Here is a 27,908-nt window from a genome sequence, read left to right on the forward strand (position 1 = left end):
CCACTACTGAGACCTTGATGACGACTGCTTCACGTTCTCTTGCTTTCCTCCTGAAGTCCACAATTATCTCCTTGGTTTTGCTAATGTTGAGTGCAAGGTTATTGGTGTGACACCACTCAAAGACCTGATCTCTCTCCCTCCTGTATGCTTCCTTAGTGCTGTTTGTCATTCTGCTGACAACTGTGGTGTCATCAGCATATTTGTAGTGAGTGGCCATACAGTCATGGGTGTATAGGTGTATAGCGAGTAGAGCAGTGGGCTAAGCACACATCCTTGAGGTGCACCTGTGTTGATAGACAGTCAGGAGGAGATAATGTTTCCAATTCATACTGAATGTGATCTTCTAATGAGGAAGTCAAGAATCCAATTGCAGAGGGGGCTGCAGAGGCCCAGGGTTTGGGGCTTGTTGGCCAGCACTGAGGGGATAATGGTGTTGAAAGCTGAGCTGTAGTCTATGAAGAACAGCTATATGTATGAGTTGCTGTTTTCGAGGTGATCCAGAGCTGACTGGAGAGCCAGTGATATGGTGTCGACTGTGGAGTGACTGTGACAATAGGAGAATTGCAGAGGGTCCAGTCCTTTGCTTATGTATGTGTTAATTCTGGCCTTGACCAATCCCTCAAAGCATTTCATTACAAAAGATGTTAGTGGAATTGGGAAATAGCTCACTCTGCTCTTCTTGGACACAGGATGATTGATGTCTTTTTGAAGCAGGTGAGAACCTCTGGCTGCAGCAATGAGAGATTGAAAATGTCACTGAACCTTTCAGCTAGTTGGTTGCCACAAATTTTCAGTACCCTGTCAGCTTAAAGCCTATTTTTTATTTTAAATTTGTGCTTTAACATTACATTCTTAATTTGTCGCATAGAAACTGAGAATATCACAGCACGGTAACAGCCCTTTGGTCCACTATGTTGTGCCAACTGATAACAATCTATTCATCAAACTAAACCTTCCCTACCTTACACTGAGAACTCTCTAGTTTTTTTTGTATTCAAGTGCATATTTAAGAGTCTTGTGTCCCTATCCCTACACTCCTGGTAATGCAGTCCAACCACCCACTACTCTCTGTAAAATAAAATAAAAACTTGCCTCTGAAAGCTCCCCTAAATTTTCCTCACTTCACCTTGTACGAATGTCTTCTGTGTTTACTACTCTCTCCCCAGGAGAAAGGTGCTGGCTGTTCACCCTATTTATGCCTCTCATAGTCTTGCAAGACCTCTATTAAGTAGCCTCTCATCCTTCTTCACTCCAAAGAGAAAAGCCCCAACTCTGCTAACATTGCCTCATGAGACAAGTTCTCCAGTCCAGACATCATCCTCCTAAATCTCCTCTCTGCACTCTCTCCATAGCTTCAAAATCCTTCCAGTAATGAGGCAACCAGAACTGAACACAGTATTCCAAGTGTGGTCTCGTCTTATAGAATTGCAACATGACCTCATGACTCTTGAACTCATTCTCTACTAATAAAGGCCACATATCACGAACATTCTTAACTGCTCTTTCAGCCTGCATAGCAACTTTTGAGAGTGCTATAGATTTGGTCACGCTGTTAAGAATCCTGCCATTCACCATATACTCTGCCTTCAAGTTTGACTTGACAAAAAAATCACCACACTTAGCTGTACTGAACTCCATCTGCTACTTTTCTGCTCAACTCTGCATCCTGCCTCTATCCTGTAGTAAATATTTTACATATTCAATTATTTTGCAGTTTATGAATTTTGAAAGCATAGTTTAAGAAGTTGTAATGTTGAAACTCTTTATTGCTAAGTATGTAAGATTTAAATCCTTACTAAATGTCATTCATATTCCATTTCAGAATCAGTATTTATTGTCATAAAATTGTGTTTTGTGGCAGCATCATAGTGAAGATGTTCATATTATAACCATCTTACAACATTACTATTAAAAAAATTAAAATAATAGGCAGTGTCTTTGGTTCATTGATTATTCAAGAATCTGATGACAGCAGGGAAGAAGCTGTCGTTGGACCACTGAGTTCTTGCCTTTAGGCTCCTGTACCTTTTTCCCCAATGGTAGCAGAGGGAAGAGGGCATTGACTGGGTGGTGGGGATCTTTGAATAAAGAGGTAGCTTTTTTAAGACCCCATCTCATGTAGATGTCCTCGATGGAGTGAAGTCTGGTGCCTGTGATGTCCCAGGCCAAGTTAACAACCCTTTGGAGTTTATTTTTGGCCTGAGAGTTGGTGCCTCCATACCAGGCAGTGATGCAACCAACCATAATGCTCTTCATGGTACACCTGTAGAAGTTTATGAGGGTCTTCAGTGATATACTGAATCTCCTCAGACACCTCATAAAGTATAGCCGCTGGCAAGCCTTCTTTGTGATTACATCAATGTGGAGGCTCCAGGACAGATCCTCAGATGTTGACACCCAGGAATTTGAAGTTCTTGACCCTCTCCACTACTGATCCCTCGATGAAGATTGTTCCCGTGACTTTCTCCTGAAGTCTACATCATCTCCTTGGTTTGGCTGACAAAGAGCACAAGGTTGTTGTCATTTCACAATTCAATGAGCTGATCTATCTCCCTCCTATATGCTTCTTCGTTGCCATTTTTGATTCTGCCGTCAACTGTGGTGTCATCAGCAAACTTGTAGATGGCATTGGAATTGTGCCTGGCCTGGCCATACAGTCATGGGTGTATAATGAGAAGAGCAGTGGACTAAGCACCCATCCTTGGGGTGCACCTATGTTGATAATCAGTGAGGAGGAGATGTTATTTCTAATTTGTACTGACTGCATGTTTCCTACCCATCCCTGCTATTTGTCTCGAAATCCATGCTCTGGAGTTACTTCCTTCCTTCAAAGATAGCCAAGTTGTGATATTTGGAAAGCAGAAGAAACTTTAGAGGGAAAAAAACATTATTCCTGCCTGGGCCATCTGGCCTATGAAAAATATTGTTCTTTTAATCTGCCTAAGGATTGAGTTGTGGTTCTAGAAATTGAAATACTTTGAAACACTGTAGCAGGACATTGAAATGTGTAGTTTTGGTATCTGGATCATGCATTCTCCAAAAACCTACTGAAATCATTGTTGGTTGAAGGGCAGGTTAATCCACGAAAGGGAAAATTCTGTAACTTTGCATCCACCTGGGAAGCCCAATGAGTTCTTGTTCAAAAGTCACAGCAGTAATATCATGGGGTGCTATAGTAAAATGGGTCTTGAGCTCATGAATCTGATGAAAGGGGTGCATTTAATGAAGACTTGATAGACACAAAAACATTAATTTTATAGAACAATATATTTATTTATATAAATATATGGACAATGAATGTAATATAATTTTTTTAGAAAATTATGAAGTTGGCAAAAGTGAATAAACCTCATAGGATGAGGGAAATTTCAAAAGTAATAATTTTGTGGACAATAAGATGCCTTTACAGTCTTGCTGGAATCCAGATTGTGGAGAATTCACTGGATGCTTTGGTATTTAATAGGGTTTTAACATAATGCTTCAGAAAAATATGACACTGTTTGTGTGGTGGCTAGTGCAATGCTATTACAGTGCCAGCACTGTCTGTAAGGACTTTGTATATTCTCCCCATGTCTGTGTGTGTTTTTTCCAGTTTCCTCCCATTTTTCAAAAACGTACAAGAGTTGTAGTGTAGAGCTGGACACAGCCAAGACTCAGCCACCACGTTGAAAGTCATTAATGACTGTTTTATTCAAATTCAGCACCCGCCCCTTTAAGGGCAGCGTGAGCTCAGTCACCATGTGAGTGGTAATGTCATAATCGCTGCCCCAGGCATGCGCTGGGCAGGAGACTTGAGGCAGGGAGAAACCCTGACGGCACCATCTACCTAAGGCTGCCCCGCCATGTGGCGTTACATGCGGGGTCAGTTCGCCATGAGAGAGAGCGCCGCCACACAAACCCTTCCTCGCCACACAAACCCTTCCTCCCCACCCCCCCCCCCAACCCAGAACCAGCTCGGCATCCCGTCACTTGGGCAGACAGCCCCGGCATTTGGGCATAGCCATCTGCACCGGCCATTCTTTGTCCAAGTGCACCGCCTTCAAACATCCAAAGTGAAAAGTTTGTCTTTACCCCGATGTCCAAAGTGAAAGTCCTGCTGGACTGCTAGAGGACATTGTATGGACCTTCGTACGGGCGTCGCAAAGGTGCCATATGTGGACCACAAATACGAATTCCGCCAAGTCCAGCTCTTTGGGACGATGTGTAGACCGAATGCTGTGACACGAGGGAGGCGGGGAGCTAGCGAGGATAGTTTCTTTCAGAGATCCGCCAAAAGGTTCACATGCTCGGATGTGACATTGGGTTCTGGGCCAAAGAACTCATCGGGCAGCGAGAGCAGCGCGCCGTAGACCACTTCCACAGAAGACACCTGTAGGTCCTCCTTGGGTGCTGTTCTGATGCCGAAGAGGACCCAGGGCAGTTCATCTGCCCAGCCTGGGCCAGTGAGGCAAGCCATGGAGGGCGGATTTCAGGTGACAATGAAACCTCTCCACCACACCATTTGCTTGCGGGTGGTAGGCTATGGTGTGGTGGAGTTTAACCCCAAGGAGGTTGGCCAGCTGAGCCTAGAATGCGGAGGTGAACTGGGTGCCCCTGTCACTGGTTATGTGCTTCGGGACTCTGAATCTAGCGATCCAATGGCTGACGAGCTTCCTGGGGCAAGTCTTTGCAGATGCCTCTTTGATGGGAATGGCCTCTGGCCATCTCGTGGTCCATTCGACTATTGTGAGAAGGTAGCGCACTTCTCTGGACACCGGCAGGGGGCCTACGACATCGATATGTATGTGCTGAAATCTCCGCTCCACTGGGTCAAATTGCTGGATTGGGGCCTGCGTATGCCGGTGGACCTTAGAAGCCTGGCACCTGGTGCAGTTCCTCGCCATCGCGGCCACTTCCTTTATGAGCCTGTGCCACACAAACTGCTCTGCCACCATTCACACTGAAGTCTTCACAAAGGGGTGGGCTAGGTCATGGACTAAGCTGAAAACCCTCGATCTCCACTGCGGTGGGACTACTGGGCGCGGTGAGCCAGTGGAGACGTCGCAGAACAGCATGTCTGGGCTGTTGGGCAACTGAATGTCCTGGAGCTCAAGGCCAGAGATGGTGGTCTGGAGAGCCTGCGTCTCTGTGACCAGCTTCTGGGCCTGTGCCAACTGTGTGTGTGTCAAGGCCAGAGGCGAGAGCATTGATCGTCGTACAAGAGAGCGCATCCGCCATGACTTTGTCTTTGCCTGCCCTGTGCCAGATGTCGGTGGTGAACTCCGACACTTAGGAGAGGTGGCGTTGCTGGTGAGCTGACCATGGATCTTTAGCCATGGCAAGTGCATGTGTGAGGGGCTTGTGGTCCATGAACACCATGAAGGGCCTGCCCTCCAGAAAGTATCGAAAGTGGCGGATGGCCAGATACAGCGCTAGGAGCTCCCGGTCGAAAACGCTGTTCTTGAGCTCTGGCGGGCACAGCTGTTTGCTAAAGAAGGTCAGCAGGCGCCACTGTCTGTTGAGCCACTGCTCAAATATGCCCCCTACCGCCGTGGGTGAGGCGTCCACCGAGAGCACCATGTGTGCCTCCGGGCGTGGGTGCACGAATAGAGTTGCATTGGTGAGGGTCTCCTTTGTTGCGGCAAAAGCCTCCTCCGACCAAGTCAGGACTTTCTCCTTAGTGATCAATGCAAACAGCGGTTGCATGGTGCGGGCGGTGCCAGGGATGAACCGATGATTAAAAATTCATCATCCCCAGGAACTCCTGCAGGCCCTTGAGGATGGTTGGCTTGGGGAACCGCTGGACGGCCACGACCTTCTCTGGTGCCAGGGCAGCACCTGCTGCCGAGATAGTGTGCCCCAAGGACTGCATCGTCTGCTTGCCGAACTGGCACTTGGCCACGTTGACCGTGAGGCCAAACTCCGCCAGTCGGGCAAACAGTGTAAGGAGGTGGGCCTTGTGCTCTTCGCGGTTGCAGCTGGTGATAAGGATATCGTCAGGGTAGATAAACACAAAGTCCAGGTCCCTACCCACTGCGTCCATGAAGCATCGAAAAGTCTGGGCCGCGTACTTGAGGCCAAAAGGCATACGCAGGAATTCAGAGGCCAAAGTGGGTGGCAGGATGGTATGGAAGGATCGACCAGTGAGGGTGTTTGGGTGGAATTGAGGGGTGGAGGAGGCAAGAGGGTGCTAATAGGGGTGTATTACAGACCACCAAATGGGCCAAGAAAATTAGAGGAACAAATTTGTAAGGAGATAACGTATATGTGTGAAAATCATAAGGTAGTGATCATGGGAGATTTTAACTTCCCACACATTGATTGGGATACCCATACGGTTAGAGGGCTGGAGTTTGTTAAATGTGCTCAGGATTGTTTTCTAAATCAGTTAGTAGAAGAACCGACTCGGGACGGTGTAATACTGGATCTCCTGTTAGGGAGCGAGCTAGGTCAGGTAGCGGACATTAATGTTGGAGAACCAATTGGGTCTAGTGATCATAATTCTGTTAGTTTTAGAGAAGAGCAAGGAGAGGCCTAAAGTTGAGGTTCTGGATTGGAAAAGAGCAAATTTCGAAGGAATAAGAAGGGATTTGGGGAGTATTGAGTGGGACAGGATATTTTCAGGTAAGGATGTTAATGAAAAATGGAGGATATTCAAAAAAGAAATTTTGAAGGTACAGAGTAGTTATGTCCCAGTGTGGATCAAAGGAAAGGCTGGAAGTCATAGGGAGGCTTGGTTTTCGAGGAATATTCGAAATTTGGTTAGGAGAAAAAGGGAGGTGTACAAGAGGTATAAAGAGCAGGGAGCTGAGAAGTTGAAGGAGGACTACAAGGAGTGTAGAAGGAATCTTAAGAAAGAAATTAGAAAGGCCAAAAAAAGGCATGAAGAGGCTTTGGCTGACAGAGTAAAAATAAATCCAAAGGGTTTCTATAAGTGAGAGATAAAATTGGACCCCTTGTAGATAGCGAGGGTAGGCTGAGTGAGAAGTCTGAGGAAATGGGGGAAATTTTGAATGATTTATTTGCCTCGGTATTCACTAGGGAAAAAAAATGTTGAACCAGTTGAAGTAAAGAAAAATAGTGGGGAGGTCATGAAGCATATAAGGATAACCGAGGAGGTAGTGATGGCTGTGTTAAAAAATATAAAGGTGGATAAATCTCCCGGACCGGACAAAATATTTCCTAGGACACTCAGGGAGGCTAGTGGACAGTTCTTTCTTTGGCTTGGCTTCGCGGACGAAGATTTATGGAGGGGGTAAAAAGTCCACATCAGCTGCAGGCTCGTTTGTGGCTGACAAGTCCGATGCGGGACAGGCAGACACGGTTGCAGCGGCTGCAGGGGAAAGTTGGTTGGTTGGGGTTGGGTGTTGGGTTTTTCCTCCTTTGCCTTTTGTCAGTGAGGTGGGCTCTGCGGTCTTCTTCAAAGGAGGTTGCTGCCCGCCAAACTGTGAGGCGCCAAGATGCACGGTTTGAGGCGATATCAGCCCACTGGCGATGGTCAATGTGGCAGGCACCAAGAGATTTCTTTAGGCAGTCCTTGGTGCACCTCTGTCACGGTGGCCATTGGAGAGCTCGCCATATAACACGATCTTGGGAAGGCGATGGTCCTCCATTCTGGAGACGTGACCCACCCAACGCAGGTGGATCTTCAGCAGCATGGAGCCATTAACAGAGAGTGGGGCCATTAACAGAGATATTTAGGATGTCACTGGCCACGGGGGTGGTGCCAAAGGATTGGAGGGTGGCGCATGTGGTTCCTCTATTTAAGAAAGGGTCCAAATGCAAACCTGGGAATTATAGGCCTGTAAGTCTGATGTCTGTGGTGGGCAAGTTGATGGAAAGTGTTCTGAGGGATGCTATTTACAAATTTTTGGAGGTACAGGGATTGATAGGGAGTAATCAGCATGGTTTTGTCAGGGGTAGATCATGCTTGACAAACCTGATTGAGTTCTTCGAGGTGGTTACAAAAAAGGTTGATGAAGGAAAAGCTGTGGATGTTGTCTATTTGGACTTTAGTAAAGCTTTTGACAAAGTTCCCCACAGGAGGTTAGGAAAAAAGGTGAAGGCATTAGGTATAAATAAAGAGGTAGTGAAATGGATTCAGCAGTGGTTGGATGGGAGGTGTCAGAGAGTAATGGTAGAAAATTGTTTGTCCAATTGGAGACCGGTGACTAGTGGAGTTCCTCAGGGTTCGGTCCTGGGTCCACTATTATTTGTTATATATATTAACGATCTGGATGTAGGGGTGGAGAATTGGATAAGCAAGTTTGCGGATGACACAAAGATTGGTGGTGTTGTGGACAGTGAGGTAGATTACCGTAGATTAAAAGGTGATTTAGGAAGGCTGGAGGTGTGGGCTGAGAAATGGCTGATGGAATTTAATACAGATAAATATGAGGTGCTACATTTTGGAAAGGCAAATTTAAATAGTTCATATACATTGAATGGTAGACAATTGAGGAGTGCAGAGCAACAAAGGGATTTAGGAGTTATGGTAAATAGTACCCTCAAGGCTGATACTCAGGTAGATGGTGTGGTGAAGAAGCCATTTGGAATGTTGACCTTCATAAATCAGAGTATTGAATTCAAGAGTAGGGAGGTTATGATGAAATTGTACAAGGCATTGGTGAGGCCAAATTTGGAGTACTGTGTACAGTTTAGGTCACCAAATTATAGGAAAGATATAAACAAAATAGAGAGAGTGCAGAGAAGGTTCACGAGAATGTTGACAGGATTTCAGGGTCTGAGTTACAGGGAAAGGTTGTGCAGACTGGGGCTTTTTTCTCTGGTGCGTAGAAGATTGAGAGGGGACTTGATAGAGGTGTTTAAGATTTTAAAAGGGACAGACAGAGTAAATGTGGATAGGCTTTTTCAATTAAGAAAGGGGAGATTCAAACTAGAGGACATGGTTTAAGATTGAAGGGGGAAAATTATAAGGGGAACATGAGGGGAAATTTCTTTACGCAGAGGGTGATGGGGATGTGGAATGAGCTTCCGTGTGACGTGGTCGAGGCGGGATCATTGGTTACATTTAAGGAAAGACTGGATCGTTAAATGGATAGGAGGGGACTAGAGGGGTATGGACCGGGTGCTGGTCAGTGGGACTAGGAGGGTGGGGATTTGCTACGGCATGGACTAGTAGGGCCGAATTGGCCTGTTCTGTGCTTTAAGTGGTTATATGGTTATATATGGTTATCGCTGTCTTGCCGATGTCCTCAGGGTGGACTGAGATCTGATGATACCCCTGCACCACATCGACCTCGGAGAAGACTTGCGCGCTGTGGAGATTGGCTGAGAAGTCTTGAATGTGTGAAACCAGGTACCTGACTGGTGTGGTCGCATCATTCAAATGCCAGTAATCACCACAGGGTTTCCAGCCCCCGAAGGATTTGGGGACCATGTGGAGAGGGGATGCCCGGGCGCTGTCCAAGCGACAGACAATTCCCAACTCCTGCAGCCGGGAAAACTCCTCCTTTGCCAGCTACAGCTTCTCAGGCGGAAGTCATCTGGGCTTGGCATGCAGCGAGGGCCCTGCTTGGAGATATGGTGGTATATCCTGTGCTGGGGTAAGGTGGTGCTGAATCGTGGTTGTAGGATGGTGGGGAACTCCTGGAGTATGCTCGAATACTCGTCCCTGGAAGTGGTGATGGCAACGATCTTGGGCCTGCAGGGCTTCATGGCGTCCAGGTGCACCGAATGGAAGGTGTGAGCGTTGACCAACCTCTTGCCCTTCATGTCGACCAACAGTCCTTGTGCCCTTAGGAAGTCATCCCCCAACAATGCAGTACCCACTGAGGCTAACACGAACGTCCAGCGGAATTTCTCTTTCCTGATCTGGATCTGCGCCCTGCGGGTACTGAAGGTCTTGATGACAGAACCATTGGCTGCCCGCAGGGTGGGACCATGAGATCAGGTGCGTGTCTAAGGGTAGTGGGGGCCAGGACGCTCAGCTCTGCTCCTGTGTCCACCAGGAAACACCGGCCGGTGGACTTGTCGGAAACATGAAGGAGGATGTTCACGTGGCCAACCGCTGCAGCCATCAACAGTGGCTGGCCAGGTCATTTCCCTGGTAGTCTCACAGTTGTCGGCACTTATGAGCTTGTGCTCCCCAGCACTGATGGTAAAAACACCAGATGGAATGGTGCTCCTTCCGCTTGTGCTTGGGGGAGTGTTGCGGCCGGCTGGCTCTTAGTCATGCAACCTGACTGAGGGCTGCTTCATTCTCCCTCTTGGTGAACCAGAGGGCGTCCGGTTGGGCTGTGACTCAGCGTGGATCCGTGAAGTCCTCATCCGCCAGGAGTAGTTGGATGTCCCCGGGCATCTGCTCGAGGATGATATGAAGGAATAGGTTTGTGATCCTCCACCAGTGCCAGCATCTCGTCCATTAGAGCCAATGGTGTGTGGTCCCCAAGCCCGTCGAGGTGCAGGAGCCTGGAGGCATGCTGCTGAGGGAAGAGCCCGAAAGTGCCAAAGAGCAGGTTCTCGAGGGCAGGATATTTACCCTCAGCTGGTGGGTTATCCACCCTGGCTGCCGTTTCTTCGTCCAGCACGCTTACAACGTGGTAGAACTTTGTGGCATTTGCTGAAATGTTTCTCAGTTGAAACCGCCTCTGCCTGCCCAAACCACGAACACGGGTGATGGGTTCAGAAGGGGACAGTTTGATGGCAATGGCGTTGATCTCTGCTGGATCCATGTTCTTGAGACCAGAGAGGCTTCTGGGCTCAACGGGGTCATCAATGTAGAGCTGGACACAGCCAAGAAAGACTCAGCCACCACGTTGAAAGTCGTTAATGACTGTTTTATTCAAATTCAGCGCGTGCCCCTTTAAGGGCAGTGTGAGCTCAGTTACTGCATGCGTGATGATGTCATAATCGCTGCCCAAGGCGCACGCTGGGCAGGAGACTTGCGGCAGGGAGAAACCCTGATGGTGCCATCAACCCAAGGCTGCCCCGCCACATGGTATTACACGCGGGGCTGGTTCTCCATGAGAGAGAGTGCCTCCACAATAGATAAATTGGGGTATTTGGGTGGCATGGCTTGTGGGCCAGAAGGATCTGTTACCATGCTATATGTAGAAATTTTAAAAATTAAGTTATAAATTGGCTGCAAAGATATGTGAAGGGAAAGTGTTGGTCATAGCTAGCATCAGAAAGGATTGCCTACCATTGTCCATTGCCAATTATTGGTATAATGGATAATAAAGAAAGTCGCATTTAATTAAACCAGGGTCTGGCAACAAAGGAATGTTTGAAACCCAGAATTGCAAGAATTTTGCAGGTTAAGGTAATCCAAAAACTGAACCAACATTAATAATTCCTTGAAGTTTTTTTACTAAGTTGTGCTGGTGCTTTATTGCCCACTATTTATCTTTTTTTTCACTGAATTTAGGAATTGATTCCCCTCATCCTGTGCACCGCTTGCCTCCACCCAGAACCCAAAGAAAGGGATCAACTTCTGCACATTCTTTTCAACCTAATTAAACGTCCAGATGATGAACAAAGGTACAAACTGTTCCCTTATATTTCAAGAACATACTCTTTACTTTCAAACAAATATTTCATTGACTTGTACCCTTAACCCTGATTAAGTGGTAGCTGTTGAATGGAAATGTCGAACAGATCCTTGAATTCTACCGATATTATTTTCCTACAGCATTTGTTGAGTAATACAGAATTTAATTGTGTATTAAATGACTTGCCAATAACACATATGCACTAATGAATTCCCATTATTTTTCTTCAATCTTGATTCATTTTAATTAAAATAAAATGGGACTTAAATAGAAAATAAATTAAGCTAATTAGCACAATACCACACTGATTATGGTCTCAATTTGTATTCTTAACCACATGGGAAATAATTTACAGATGGAAGTCATTAATCAGGAAAATTCAATTATTCACAAAAAATGAAAAATGATTTATGGTGCAGACCTCGTCAAGAAATTGTTTGCAACAGTAATAACATGTTCCTGAAATATACATGCAAACTCTAAAGATTAAGATTTGTTACATTCCATTTTTAGTAATTTTTTTAATTTTGTTGTTATTTCTATGCTTTGTATTGTATTCAGCTCTATTAAATTTGAAAGAAGTCTATGTGCATTGACGTGGTCAATGAAGTATAAAATATCCAGAAGTATTTGATCTAATGGAAGGAAGATTTGATGGGATCTGATTCCTGAAATTTCTCAAAAGTAATTGGGCTCAGTATTCATTTATTTTCCTCTTTTGGATTCAGACAGATGATTCTAACTGGCTGTGTGGCATTTGCTCGTCATGTTGGGCCAACTCGTGTTGAGGCTGAACTATTGCCACAGTGCTGGGAGCAGGTAAACCAAACCTCCTTTCATATTAGAAACAAGCAACTTTGCTTTAGAATTGGTTACCAGGTACAGAAGTTCTCATTTTGAACTTGACAGAAAAAGTTAATGATGCCTGTAAGTTTTATTTAAAACCTAATTACTAATATTATTAACATCATGTGTAGCTAGAAAACCTAAAGTTTTACGTACATAATTACTGCCCAACAGATTATGATGGATCCATCTGTGCTGCTGTACGATTTGAGGATAATGAAATGGGTCTGTTTGAAGTAGTTCCAGGAAGTGTTATTTTATGCAAACAGAATGCAAACAAATGTTAATGCATGTTTTTTCAGGATGGAATTTTGGAAAAAAAGGTCAGATTGAAGGTTATGATGAGTTATTGCAATGTGTAAAAGTCAGTAATGCTGAGCAGACATGTCTTCTACAGATGTGTATATAAAGCCGCTTTTAGGTGTCCCGATGAAGATTACCCGCCTGCAGATGCGGCTAGCAGAGTCCAGCTGGCACGTTTAGGTGGCCACGGAATGGATGGCTTTCTGGCACCTAAGCGTGCCAGCTGACTGCTAGACATCTTGCAGTGAAAGCTGGCTACTTGGGACAGCAATCTGACAGCTCGCCTCCCTGCTGCCTGACAGCCCCTCCTCGGTGTCTGAAGCCCTCTGCGCGGGACTGGAGGGCTGGGGCGGCCGGAGCGGGACTGCAGGGCTGGGGCGGCCAGTGAAGGGGCAGCCGGGGGGGACGGGAGAGGTCAGGGCTGGGGGTGACGGGAGAGGTCGGGGCTGGGGGGGGACGGGAGAGGTCGGGGCTGGGGGGGGACGGGAGAGGTCGGGGCTGGGGGGGGACGGGAGAGGTCGGGGCTGGGGGGGGAATGGGAGAGGTCGGGGCTGGGGGGGGCGGGAGAGGTCGGGGCTGGGGGGGGCGGGAGAGGTCGGGGCTGGGGCAGCCGTCCCTAACAATCCCGACTTATCGAAAGCTCTCACCTTTTAAATTTAGTGGGATTTTGTATGCATGTGTAAGCCCCTTAGTTCCCTACCGGCTACCTTAGCCCCATAGTCCCAAGCCAGGGGACTGTCAGGCAGCGGGGAGGGTAGGTGTCGGCAGCTGACAGTCAGCCTCCCCGCTGCTAGGCACCTGAAAGCTGCTAGCAGCTTTGCTTGAGCTGCTTTCAGCTGCAATGGGGAATACTCCGAGCAGGATATTATACCTACTGGAGAAGGGTAGGGTGGGTAGACCTCCTGGCCAGCTTTTCCCGTTTCAGATGGCCACGAGTATAATGTGTGGCTTTACATCGGGTATTGTAGCCATCTGAAAGTGGCTTTAGTTAAAGCAGGTGATATCAAAGAAACTTGGTGCCAAAATCTGAAATTAAAAACAAAATACTGCAAAAAATTTGGCATTCAGAACTCATCTGTGCAAAGAGAAATAAACTTTTCAGGTCTTTGTACACAGTCCCAGATCTGAAATGTTAACTAATTCTGAAGCTGTCCTGACCTGAGGATTTCACCCAGCAGTTTCTGTTTTTATTAAAACTAAGATAATGATTGGATTGATCACAAGATAACATGAGGTGTTATCTGGAACCATCAGATCTAAACAATTAGTCAATATTATTTTAATGATCTGTTCATTGAATTTCAAGAAAATGACACATTCCTGATTTGGTTCTCTGTTCCCATACAAATAAAAAAAGAATAAGATTCTATTGTATCTTCCATTGAGATTTAAGTTGCTTTTTTTTTGCTTAGGATTGTATAATGACAAAAAGTGATTGATAATTTTTGCTGTTAGTCATGAAAAGTTCTGTGCAATAGTGATTTGCATGATGAAATATTCAAGTGTATATTTGTTGCTTGATTATTGGATTGCATATTTCTGCAAATGGGGAAATCATGGGAATTCCCCACATTTGTACCCTTTGCAGCTAGCTGTTGAATTTGGTAATTGAATTGACAATACAAGTTTAATGTGATTTCATCTTTTGAGCTCAGCATATAATCATTTTGTTGTTCTGTATGTACTGAGAAAAGATGCTTTGACTTTATAACTAATAGTGTACTTCAAAATATATTTAAGTTTTATGGATTATTCTACAACACAAGTTTGTATAATTTTAAGAAAATTGCATGGCTCATAGTCCTCCTCGAGCTCAAATATGTGCGGAACAACAAGGTGATACTTCGACTCTGACCAAATGGCAGTATCTAGTTGCATTGAATGCAAAGACCTCTTCACAATTGATATTTTCAATGCAACAGTTGATATGATAGATGTCTGGAAACTCTGTTGCAAACTCGGAGAGTGGGTGTTGTCATAAACTTTATCATTGAAACTTAAATTAAAAAAAAACAAATATATAAATGAAGGTCCAAGACAACATTCCATTTTTTTAATAGAAATAATCCTGACCTCTCCGTCTTAGTGGCATACCTCTAAAATAAATTACACTGCAGTTTTTTTTTAAATAATGTGAAAACCTTCAGTAAAAGCAACCAAAAAAATCCAAGTTGAAAGCAATATTAGTGAAGAATAAAATAAAAACGACAGATGTGTAAATCTGACAAAAACACAAAACACTGTTGCCAGAAACATTTTCCCTTTCTACAAATGCAATCTGGTCTGAGTGATTCCAGTATATTCTGTTGTTATTACTGTTTCCTTTCTTAAGGTGACCAATGAAGAAAGTACAATCAAATTTTAATTTTACATGGTGGTGAACCTAAAAGAGTAAGTTTGGTTGTGCAGCAATGTAGCTCATTATTGTTCATGTGGGCCCAGTCATAATGGAACCCTCTGTACTGCAACCTTCACATGAAACAACAATCCACTAGCAGTGACTGTTCTTTTGGTGATGCATCACCCGACTGCCCTGATAGCCTGTTGGTGTATTTAGAGTTGCACAGAATAGAAATGGATCCTTTGGCCCACCATGTCTACTGACCCATTACGTGAATCTATTCTCTTCTACTTCCCTATCAATCTATGATCAATTTATGCCCTGTTCATTCAAATACCTATGCATATACCTCAATGGTTGTTGTTGTTGTTCCTGCCTTCACCCCACCCATGCAGCTCCTTCCAGATTCCAGTATCTCTGGAAAAATTTTAGACTTGCCCCTCCGATTTCCTTTGAACTTCCTCCCTCTCACCTTAAACCTGTGCCTTCAAATTTTAGACAATTTTAAAATGGGAAGAAGTCTGGCTATCTACCTGATTTTTATCCCTCTTTATTTTATACTGTACCTCTATTAAGTCACCTCTTGGATTTCAGGGAATACAAACTAAGCTGCTCTAATCTTTCCTGATGACTCAACCACCCCTCCCGCCCCCCCCCCCCCCCCCCCCCAATCCAGGCAACATCCTTGTTGTGATTTTTTTTTTCCTCTCTGCTCTCCCCCTCATCATGTCCTTCATGTAGTGGATTGACCATAACTGCACACAATACAGTAAAATCCCCATAATCCGGAATTCAAGCAACCGGCAAAAAAATTGCAGAAAATAAATAAAGGGTTTACAAAAAAAAAAGTTTAATATGGCCAATCCTAACCATTTGTTCACCAATCTTGCAAAACACAATCTCAAGCAACTGGCAAATTCATTTATCCAGCATCTACAGATCCCTATAGGTGTCAGGTACCCAGGGTTTTACTGTACTCCAAAAGAACGGCATGACCAATATCTTGACTGAAACATGATGTCCAAACTCTTAATGCCTCTGTTGAAGAAGGCTCGTGATCTTGACTGAAACATGATGTCCAAACTCTTAATGCCTCTGTTGAAGAAGGCTCGTGTGCCACATGCCTTCCTCATGACATAAAAACTTACTCCGTATATCAGGTCACAGCTGTGCAGAGTCAGTGGCATATCAACAGAATTTTATTGAAATGTTAACTCTTTGTTTTCATCTTTCCACATATGCATCCTGACATGCTAAGTACTTCATGAATTCCATTTTTATTTACATTTTTCAGTATTTGTCACATATTTCTTTTCATTTATGTTATCAAAATTTTTTAGCTGCATTTAAATGTCCATGATCAACATTTCGTAGAGATATAGCTCAACATCGAAACAGTTATCCTTTGCTCCCAGTGGATGCTGCGTCCTGCTTTCTCCAGCAAATTTGTGTTTTGCGGAGATGCAAATATAATTTTAAATTTCAAAAGCTATGTTTTAAGTAAACAAGTTTTTCAACCTTAAAAGTATTGTGCAAAATAAAAAACCCTCTTAGCCTCACTTTTAATTTTTGAATCAAATCTATCAACTTTATTCAAATTAATGCAAATAAGCCATCCTGAGCAGAACACTGAGCGACCAGACACAAAGTATATCAGGTTCCTAAACTTGATGTTTTCACTTGAAGCAGAAGGTCATTTGAACTGGCATCTAACTATTTGGTTTGTTTGTGACTTCTGCAGCACACAAGATTCCAACATTAAGCGCCATTCTTGTGTATTGCAGATGTGAAATCGCTATAATTACATTTCCATAAATATGATATTAAAAATAAATTGGTGCAATTGCGGAGGAGCTAGTGGAGTTGTTCAAGTGAACCGGTACGGACTTGAAGGGCCGACATGGCCTGTTTCCATGCTGTAAACGGTTATATGGTGATGGTTATGTGGCATACAGGTGCAATGCTGAACCACCAGTCAAAAAACTGTTCTTGCCTATTGTGCTCATTTGAAGGTAAATGAGGATGGGTTGAATATTTTGTGCAAAAGTATATGGCCAGGAAAACAACAATGCATTTTGAGATTTCAGTTTATATGTTGAAATTGAAATGAAGGCAGTTGCTGCCTTTCCCTAATGCCCAATGACCTCACTAAAATGAGCATTTCTTTATTTGACAATATGTAGATCTCATCTCAATCAAATGAAAATTTATACCTGGATATTAGTGTCACTTTTGTGTTGGGGAGGTGTGCCATCAGGTTACAGAAAACACTCAGATGAGTTCTCTTTGAATAGGCAAGCATTTTTGATAATGGAAATGGCAGGCAAATGTAATCTTAGTAAGAATGCTTTTAAATGGATATTTTAATTTTCCTTTTTTTAAACTATATATCTGTTATATAGTTTATAAGTGTATAATCAATTTATTAGAAAATATTAAATTTTCTTGTTTATTTTCATCAGATTAATCACAAGTATCCAGAGCGAAGATTGCTAGTGGCTGAAGCCTGTGGAGCACTTGCACCCTACTTACCTGTAAGATACATTTGCATCTTTCTATTCAAAGCAAATGAGTAAATTTTTTGATTTCCAAGCTAACGTGGTGGTTTTCTTATAGAAAGAGATTCGAAGTTCATTAGTGCTTTCAATGCTACAGCAGATGTTAACCGAAGATAAGGCAGACCTTGTGCGAGAGGCAGTCATTAAAAGTCTTGGTATTATAATGGCATACATTGATGATTCTGATAAATATTTGCAGGTATGGTATTGTACGAAGAACCTGCAGTTATTGTATTTTCTATCAGATCAAATATCTATGGAAATTCCCAGTTTTTGACATGTATATTTGGCCTATATTTTGCACTACAGGGTTTTGAACTGCAAATGTCAGCCTTAAGTGATCCCTCTGAGAGGGTGATTAATGCTACACATCAAGTTTTCCTGCCAGCTTTTGCAGCATGGACAACAGAATTGGGTAAACTTCAGTCGCATCTCATTCCAACTCTATTAAACAACATTGAGAAAATAATAAGGGTAGGTTAAAAGAATGTAAATGTTCTTCTTCTAAATTAATGCCACATCCTGTCTGCCTATTAACATCCCTGCACCTGCCAACTTGGATTGTCTTTTGATTGAACAACACCTCATTTTTAAAATGGTTATCCTATAAACTGATTCTCTGGTCTTGCTCCCCTCTTATTATAATCTGCTCCAAATCAAAAATCCTTTCAGTAATATTTCTACCTCTCTCTCTTTAAAATGCTCCTTCATGGTTTCCACTTGCTATGTCAAATTTTATTTATTCCATCTTTAATACTTTGTCTCTCTTTTAAGATTTAAAATAAATGAAACAAGTATACATTGTATTTTATTCAATTTCTCTTTCAAATATAAATAAACTGAGTTTTGACAGTTCTGTTGTACTCCAGCTTACTAACTCCCTAACGCAGAATATATAAGTGGGTATTTTGTAATTTCTTTTCCTGAGCACCTCAATGACACAGAGAGTGGTAGGCTTAAAAACTGAATTGCCAGACAAAGTGGTTTTGGGCAGTACAGTTGTGATGTTTAATAGAATTCTCACAGGTACATGGATAGGAAAGGGACATGCACCAAATGCAGGTATATGGAAATAGCTTGGGTAAACAAGTTGGGCTGAGGGCCTTTTTCCCTTGTGTAAAATTCTGACTTGTGATCCTTGCCTTTTTCTTTACTTCTCACTTACTCCCCATTTATGAAAAAAATGTTCTAAAACGTTCACAGCATCTCTCCAGAGATGCTACTTGTCCTCATAATTTTCTAATTTTACTTTGATTTGTTGCATAATCTTTGTACATCTTTTGAAGACCAGATTAGCTTTAATGACTTTGATGGTATCTCAACTAGATGAATTAGTTGATTTGATGTTCTAATTTGCAAAGATTCACTTCACAAGTCAGGGGATCCGAGCTTTATCTAATCGGTACCATCTGGAGTAACACCAAGATTTCAGGCTAAGGTGCATGTACCCAATATCATTTCTGCTTTCATCACCCTTTCAGGTACTAATCTCTAAATTAAAACTTATGAAGTAAGATTTATTAGACAAGGGTAGTATCAGAAGTAATAGATCATGTTAAATTATGTGTAGGCAATCATTCACCAGTGCTTGTACTGAAGACAGATGGTTTAAAAAAAGTCTTCTACTTCAGATCACCACTGACCAGTGAATAACTAATCGTGTGATATACATCCAATAAAATGATCCTAAACTGTGCCAATGCAATCCCCTAATCAGACTCCAGCAGCCTAACCAGGAGATAAAGCTGACTGGTAATTTTTTTTTGTATGTTCTGCTGTAGTTGCATTTTTAATCAGGACCTAGTATTGTCAGAAATTGAGATAATTTCATTGCCTTATTGAATATGAGGGTTATAAGATTATATGGAGACAGGTGAAAAGTGGGCATACCTGAGTATCTGGATAGTTAGTTTAGGATTAATTGATATTCAAATTGTTCCAAAGCTTCAGTATATTTGTGAGTACTTTCTTGTTTACTTCAATTTTGACATTGTGTTTTGTGAACTTGTTGTCTTGCATGTGTGCTACTTTTTAAATTTACCAACAGTGGAAGATCACCTGGCCCTCTGCATAATTTTTAAAGTTCTAACGCTCCTGTTCCTGCACATTCTCATTTAGGATGGAGAGCATGGACTTGATGAACACAAGTTGCATCTTCATCTTTCAGCCATGCAGTCACTGATTCCACCATTATTTGCCCTGGTGCTGAAAAATGCTCCTTTTGCAAGCAAGGCAAAACTTCAAGGAGAAGTACCACAGATAGAAGGTAATGACCTAATTTTAATGTAATTTAAGAAAAATAATATCCAAATGTAATTTCATTGAGGGCCTTGTAGATTTTCAAATAATAACATTTTAGATATTGAGGGTTATTTTGCTTTAGATATTGAGGGTTGTGTGCTGGAAATGTGCACACAATTCCCTTTTTCAGTTTGTTACATTTGTTGTTTAATTGATGGGAGCAGGAGTTGAAGAATGGCATTATGATCAATAATGGATATTCTGCAAGCACAGGTCACAAGATTGAAAAGCATTTGGCTTGACATTTACAAATTAGGTTTTTTAATCCAGTGGTTCTCAACCCATTTTTAAACTCACATACCATTTTAAGTAATGCTCTGCAGTTAGTAAGGGATTACTAAAGGTGGTATGTGAGTGGGGGAGAAAAGGTTGAGAACCACTGGTTTAATCAATGTGGTCTTTGACCAGATCAATTGCTCATCATTTCTGAGTGTTCTGTTGTGCCCAATGTCACTTCACAGATCGAAGATTGGCAATGAGACAAAATCTGAAATGGCCCTTCTTTCTCTAATTAAATTACTTTGTTAATTTCAGCAAGCCCATCAAACAATAAGGAAATAGAAATATATTTTCATCTCTTGTAAGGTATAACAGGAATGAAAAATGCTTCTGTTACTTAAACTGTAACCTTTTGTATTTGTGTACTTATGCCATGAATTTATATTTATTAAAAAATGTTTTTAGTAACCAGATTCCCTCGACCTGCCTCCCCTCTTCAAGATGTGGCAACAATTATTGGAAGTCGAGAACAACTTTCAGTGCTCCTACAATTGTATGATAATCAACTGGAACACGAGGGCACCACTGGCTGGGATAACTTGTTGTGGGTTGTTAACCAATTGTAAGTTGCTCTCATTCTAATTACAACAATTCTTCTTCAGAATCTGCCTGGTGTGATTAGTCCGTCTATTAATGCATCACAATTGATTTCAACATTCTGTTGGATGTTTTCAACATGCTGAATAATTTAGCACGCACATTTTAAAGCTGCAGTAAAATCCCACTGTCAAATGTTGAGCATACCAGTGAAGACGTCGAGAAATCTGAAATTGTTCAGTTTAATTTTCATGTCCTGAAAGTTATCTTTTTCATCCTTATTATAGTATTCAAGGTTCAATTTAAGATTTGCTTGGCTTAGTTTATTAACCACAAAAATACTGAGTTGTTGGAAACATTTTGTTGGAGTAATCATAATTGGTAATGATTTCATTAGTCATTTGGCAATTATTAGGGATTTAATAATGAATCCTAAATTAAGAGGCTCTCCATTCTTTGCAGATTACCACATTTAATAGAAACTGTTGGAAACATTAATGTTACTTCAACATCCTGTGTTCATGACTTCTCCCGGTATTTCTGGAGGCTATGTAGGACATTTGGTAAAATTTTTACAAATACAAAGGTGAGTTCATTTATTAATTTTTTTGCAACCTTTTATTTATATCCAGAGAGGAAGTCTGATCTATAGTTAGCTCAATCTCAACTGGTTTCTTTGTCCTGACATTGGTATATACTGGCTGCTTTCCATTGTGTGATCCACTAAATGTCTAGATCTGCCACTTCTTGGATTTTTTTCCTCTTTTCATTGTGAATTTAAAATAGAATATCTTGTGTCATTTGTTCAAACTAACATTCTCCCTGTGGCCATGTGAGTTTCTTCCAAAGTTCCAAAGACATATGGGGGTTAGTAGGTTAATTGATTAAAGGGTGTATTTGGATGGCATGAACACAGACCGGAAGGACCTGTTGCCATACTGTATCTCTAAATTAAGTAGTAACAGCCAAATCCAATCACAATTTCTACAATTTGATATTTTTGCATCTCAACAAAAGGCATTTGATTTAATCTTGTTTCAGTTTATGTGTTAGCTGCTAATTGCGTTGAGTTACATTAACTTCCACACCAGGAAGTTGCACTCCTACCAGCCTACTGCAGGAGACAACCATTGAACCTGCAAGTAGGCATCCTGGGAGCTGGCCCCACCTGCCTGCTGTTAATTACCTGCCTGTATAAAAACTCGAGCCGGTCCATTTGGGAGCAGTCAGGCATATGGAGCTTGGAGTATACTGAGACCTGGAGTATAATGAGACCTGGAGTATAATGAGACCTGGAGTATACTGAGACCTGGTGTGTACTGAGACTTGGTGTGTACAAGTTTAAGCTGATTAAAGCCTGTTGTACAGTCTGTGGACTTTGCGTCAGAATTATTCGCACAGCAGAGCTCAATTACTTGTTTGGAAATTGGTGGAAAGTTGCTTCATTATCATTGATTTCAATGGTAAAATTGCTTCAGTGTGGCTATAAAATAAGGGCAACAATTAAAATAGTGAGCAATAATGAAACCTACCTCATGTTGAAACTCCAGAATGTCGCTCTTGAGACCACTACAGGGCCACAGAAAAAGCCAGACAAGAGAAATTGCTCCCAAGAGTCTTCCTCAAGCAGCAGAACCTTGTTTTTTTTAATATAAGCTCTCTTTTTCTGAACACTATCCATTATTTAAGGGTTTCAAGTAGTATCTATAATCTGAAGTTTGTGTGACGGAAAAGCTGTCAACTGAGGTTATAAAAAATTGCATTGTTGATTAGCTACAAATTAGAATGAGAATTTATTGTCATTAAAAACATACGTCACAAAACTCATTGCTTTGCAGAAGAATTATATGGGTAAAATTGCTATAAATTAGTGCAAAAGAAAAGTGAGTTAATGTCATTGTCCATTCTGGCAGAGGGGTAGAAGATGATTTTATACCGTTAGTTGTAATAGTGAGAAGAGGGCATGGCTTGATGGTGAGGATCCTTCAAGATGGATGCTGCTTTCTTGAGGCACCAGTTCTTGTCGAAGTCATTAATAGAATGAAGGCTGATGCCCATGATGGCACCGGCTAAGTTCACAACTCACTGTAGTCTTTTCCTGTCCTGTGCATTGGCACCTCCATACCAGACTGTGAGGCAACCAGTCAGTATGCTCTCTACAATACACCTGTAGAAATTTGGTGAACATACCAAATCTCCTCAAACTTCTCATGAAGTGTAGTTTCTGGCGAGCCTTCTTCATGATTGCATCAAATTCATGAGTGTAAACATCTCTGAGGATTGAAGCTGGGGTCTCCATGTGAAGTTCTTAACCCTTTCCATTCCTGACCCCTTGATGAAGACTGGTTTGTGTTCTGATTTTCCCCTCCTAAAGTCCACAATCAGTTTCTTATACGTTTGCAATTTGCAATACATGAGAAAATCTAGGGTTATTGTTGTGACACCCCACTCAATCAGCTGATCTATCTCACTCCCGAACACTTACTCATTCCCATCTGTGATTCTGCTGATGACCGTCGTGTCATCAGCAAATTTGTAGATGGCATTTGGATTGTGCCTAGCCACACAGTCAAGGGTGTAGAGAGAGTGGAGCAGTGATTCGTTCTGACTGTTTGATGTAAGGAACAAGTTTGGCAGGTCCGAGAAACAAGGAGCACGTTGATTGCAAAAATGACCTTTTATTTACCTGCAGGAGAAAGTCACAACAGGGACCGTGCACGCATGCATGGCACACACAATACACACTCATCACACGCAACTTGCAGTAATCACAAACTATAAAATATAGTGATAAGATGCAAGAGTGGTACCTACCACCCCTCAATCTGGTCCAGGTACGGCACCCCGATTAGTTAGGAAAGAAAGAATTTGCAATGGTTGTTGTACCACAAGCACAACAGTGATTGTAAGCATGTACCACAATAAGCCCTCAACCCTTTTCCAACACACACCTTGCAATAACTCTCCATCATCGCCCATGACTTGCAACCTGGAGTGGAGCTTCATTCCCAGAGAAAAAAAGGCCCAGCTGCTCCACGTGTTGGACTTGATAACCCAGTGGGGCCAGGTTAGTGAAGTCCAAAATAAGAAAGGTGATTAAAGGAGCCAATGGTGAAGTGTGTATTCTTTGCAAGAGTTCAACAGCAAGGAATGTGCTGTCTTAACCTTGGTTGCCAGATGTGGTGGCTTTTCATCAGGTTTCCGCCAAAAGGGTCACACGACCCTCAATACTACATTTCACCCTCGGAAGTCACGACATTCCGCCAATCAGGCCAAGGTCTAATCCAGCCCTGAAGGATATTTGATAAACTGGCATACATAGCACACTAAACATGTTCCCACTACGATGAAAGCGATAGTGGTTTCCCAGTGAAACATCATGACCCACCAACTTCCCCATGATGCTCCAAATGGCCATCAGCTCCCCAAGAGGCATTGGGTTAAAGATACCTTGCTTTCTGAACTTTGGTCTCCAACTCTCTAATGTGATCAACCAGGTGGATGATGTTCATCGACTCGTCAGGTGTGTAGGTGCAACACTTTTTACTAACCACAGCGCAGGTGCCACCTTGGCCATGAGCAGGTAGTCCAGGGCTATCCAGTTCTGTAGGGACACCATCTGGACAGCCGTCAGCTCTGTAGCCACTCGAGTCAGAGTATCTTCTGTATGTCACAGTGCCATGGCCATTTCGTTGCCCAGCATCTCCAGCACACTGGTCTTGTGTATTATTTCCCGGAATATTGGGCAGCCTTCTCGATATCCCGTGAAGTGTGGGCGTCCTCGAAGTGGACCATGATCTTCCATTGTTGTGCTTTCACCACGTTCCCCTACCCTAATAAATTCCCAGTGGAGGTTCCCCACAGAGTAGGTGACCATGCCACTGCGTCATCCAGACTGCCATGCCATTGGCAACGGCCAATGATGGTGCAGATGTGGGAAGGCACAGTAGTCTTTTTAAGGTTTGGAGCCATGGCTGCTATTTCAATGAGCTGGCTGGATCTCCCCACTCCCTCTTGTGTGAGAGTCTTCCGGGGTGGAGCACTGTGAATTTTCATTGCTGTTTTCTGCTCTTCCAGTGACAGGACCTGTCAATAAATTAAGCCTGCCCCTGCTCCTCTGGGGCCATAAAATGGCTTGCCTCAAGTGATAGGGTGCTGGTGAATGGTAGGTACTGAAGAATCAGGGTCATCGCTGTCAGGAAAGGACATGACCTCTTTGTGGAGGCAGCTCACCCACTCCTGACCTGCCTCAGCACAATCTGCAATGTACCATTTCCATTTAACAATGGAGGACTATTGAGCATGGCCCTCCTTGTGGGTGGCATCTGCAGATTTAACCCAGCACATGATGGGGAGGTGAGGCCGGAGTATGACTGGTTCAGCGGCACTCTGATGCTCAATAGCAAGAAGCGCGCAATAGCACACCAGTAGCTGCCTCTTGAACTGGGTGTAATAGGTGCTGCCCTCGGGGAGGATCCTGATCCACAAACCAATGGAGACTTGGTGGCCTCACAGAATTTGTCACAGTGTTGGTTGCAGAGACATCCAGCTCAAAAGGCATCCCACTTTATTTGGGGTCTTGTAGGAGGGCTTGTTCCACCACTTTCTTGGGCTGTCTCAAATGCTGTCTTCTGGTCAGGTCCCCATTAGTATGTGGCTCTTTTTTTTCAAGAGATGCTATACAGGGGTCACAGCAGCATAGTCAAATGTCCTGACGCCAATAATAGCCGTGTAGCCCCACAAATTGTTGTGTCTCTACCTTTTGTGGTGGGGTCCGCCGCACCAAGCATTTTATTCTTTGTAACAGCTGAGATCTCCCTCTGACCCACTGGATACCCAAGAAGAGGACTGTTTGACTGGGGCCTTGTTCTTTGTCGGGGTTGATGACCCACCCTAAATTCCAGCAGGGAGGTGATTAATATGTCTAGGGGTTGAGCCACTGCCTTCTCAGATGGCCCTGGAGGAGCACATCATCTATACAGTCAGCAAGGATCACAACAAGGTTGAGTCTAATGTTTTCTAAGTCCCTAGCTATTAATCTGTGGGGCTGTGGATGTAGCCTTGGGGCAGATGGCAAAAGGTGTACTGGCACCCCTTCCAGGTGAAAGCAAGTTGGTCCTGCAACTCGGGGCTGAGGGGCATGAGAGGAAAGTGTTTGCCGGATCCACTTCGGCATACCAGTGCTTTCCCTCCTGTCCCCCTATGATTTTGTCTAGAGTTACCATATCAGGGGCTGCTGTTGTAGGGGGTTATATACTTGTTAAACTACTGGTAGACTGGTCATGTTCCATGTGCCATTCTTTTTCCTCACGGGCCACACTGGATTATTTTCTGGTAAGATTGGAAATTGTATGATTTCCCCCCCCCCCCACCCCCTCCCCACCACTGCATCCCGCAGCAAGGCATCAATGGTTTCTCCCTGATTTCTTTGGAGCCCCCAGGCACTTGATATTGCTGAGTACTAACTACCATTGATGGGAGCATAGGGACTGACCATTAAGTACGCTCATTCCTGGAAGAGACCAGTCTTCATGGGTCGAAACTGAACTGCACAAAGTCCGGGAAAGAGTGCCAGAAGAATTTTTATAGAAATGGGCTGTTAACTTTATTTTTGTTGGAAGAGAAGCACCAGCAATAGAACACATTTTGAGTATTTGGTATAAAATAAATAATCTAATTGGCATGAGGAAAAAAATTACCCCAAAATTCACCCTTGTTTCAGAACAGATTAATTCCTTTAACTAGGAACAATTTAATTCTACCTTCCTGGTTCCATAAAGGGATCAGATATGTAGGAGATTGTTATTACAAGGGCAATTAGTGACATTTGATCAATTAAAAAATAAATGCAATATTTATAATATACAATCTTCTGTTATTTTCAATTAAGAGCTTTTCTCAGAAGAATTAGGACCGAATATGATGTTATCAGAGTGCAGTGAAATTAAGATTTTAATTCAAAAGGGGAACACAAAGAAATTCACATCAGTTATGTATTCTTTACTTCAATCAGGTACTCCTAAATGGGAGTTATAGAGCTCAAAATAAAGATGGGAATCAGCCTTGAATATTAGTATTGATGATAAGACCTGGTCAAATTTCTCATGATTGTATGACCAATGCAATTAATGTAAGATAGAGGCTGGTGCAATATAATTTTTTTTACATCGACTATATCTTACCCCGCAAAAATTACATAAATTAAACAATTTTTTTCCACTATGTTTTAGATCTGGGGAAGAAACAGGTACTTTCTTGCATTCTACCTGGTCATATTCCAAATTGAAACCTTTTTGGGAAAATTTAAGAGTTTTACTAAATCAAATTATTGGAAAATAATTGCCTCTAAGTTCAGAATTGTTTCTCTTAGAAAATATTGTGGATGTAAGATCTAAAATGAGGCTGTCTAAATACCAATTAGAGTTTCTTAAAATTGCATTGGCGGTGGCCTTGAAATGTATTGCAGTGACTTGGAAGTCTGATTCTCTTTTGGAATTAGCCCATTGGAATACTGAAATGCATAGTTGTGTTCCCCTGGAGAAAATCACTTACAATTTAAGAATAAGTACAACACGTTTTGCAGGTATGGAAACCTTACCTACAAAGTGTAGGGTTGAATATTTAATAAATAAGATTTTTTTTTTATGAGATCTCAACAAAAATAATTGAGCCCTTTTTTTTGTGTTGAATTGGATTTCAGACCTCAACAGCTCCTTTCCTCTCTTTTCCTTCTCTTTTTTTGTTATGGAGTCCAGAAGACCCCAAAAACCAACAGCAATAGATATGTTTGGTGGTGAGCCCTCTCTCCCGTATCCACCCATTACCTCCTGCCTGTGCCCCTCACCATTTTGTTTGGTTGCCTAACCACATTTTGTCATACCTTGATGAACGACTGAAGCCCAAAATATTAGTTATGCATCTTTATTTTTGCTATATAAAGTACACTGTTTGATCTGCTGAATTTCTCCAGCATTGTGTTTTTTACTTCACCACTGTGTCTGCAGACTTTAGTGTTTTAGCGGTAATTAAGGGAGCCAGTGGTGAGGAGTGTATTCTTTCAAAGGGGCCAGTGGCAAGATGCGTACTCACTGAGAGTGGTCTTGACTTTGATCAGCAGAAGTGGTGCCTTTCGACCAGGTTCCTGCTGGAAGGGTCAGATGACCCTTCATAACCACACTGTGGTCTTCCTATGAGGAAGTTAAGGATCCAATGCAGAGGGAGATGCAGAGGCCCAGGTTTTGATGCTTGCTA

At 42.8% G+C, this 27,908-nt stretch overlaps 1 protein-coding gene across 9 annotated transcripts in view; it reads left to right on the forward strand.

Annotated features, from left to right (window-relative positions):
* Positions 1–27,908, forward strand: part of relch (RAB11 binding and LisH domain, coiled-coil and HEAT repeat containing) — a 152,519-nt gene that overhangs the window by 78,748 nt on the left and 45,863 nt on the right. For all 9 annotated transcript variants that reach the window (XR_011348689.1, XM_069910854.1, XM_069910864.1 and 6 more), the window contains 8 exons: positions 11,369–11,481; positions 12,221–12,311; positions 17,445–17,516; positions 17,599–17,739; positions 17,850–18,014; positions 19,659–19,806; positions 20,526–20,682; positions 21,120–21,243. Coding sequence is in view for 8 of the 9 variants with exons in the window: in XM_069910854.1 (XP_069766955.1) it covers positions 11,369–11,481; positions 12,221–12,311; positions 17,445–17,516; positions 17,599–17,739; positions 17,850–18,014; positions 19,659–19,806; positions 20,526–20,682; positions 21,120–21,243 (1,011 nt within the window). In the remaining variant the exon portion in view is untranslated. The remainder of the gene's footprint in view (positions 1–11,368; positions 11,482–12,220; positions 12,312–17,444; positions 17,517–17,598; positions 17,740–17,849; positions 18,015–19,658; positions 19,807–20,525; positions 20,683–21,119; positions 21,244–27,908) is intronic.

Source organism: Narcine bancroftii, chromosome 1 (assembly GCF_036971445.1).
Source record: "Narcine bancroftii isolate sNarBan1 chromosome 1, sNarBan1.hap1, whole genome shotgun sequence".
Taxonomy (NCBI): Eukaryota; Metazoa; Chordata; class Chondrichthyes; order Torpediniformes; family Narcinidae; genus Narcine; species Narcine bancroftii.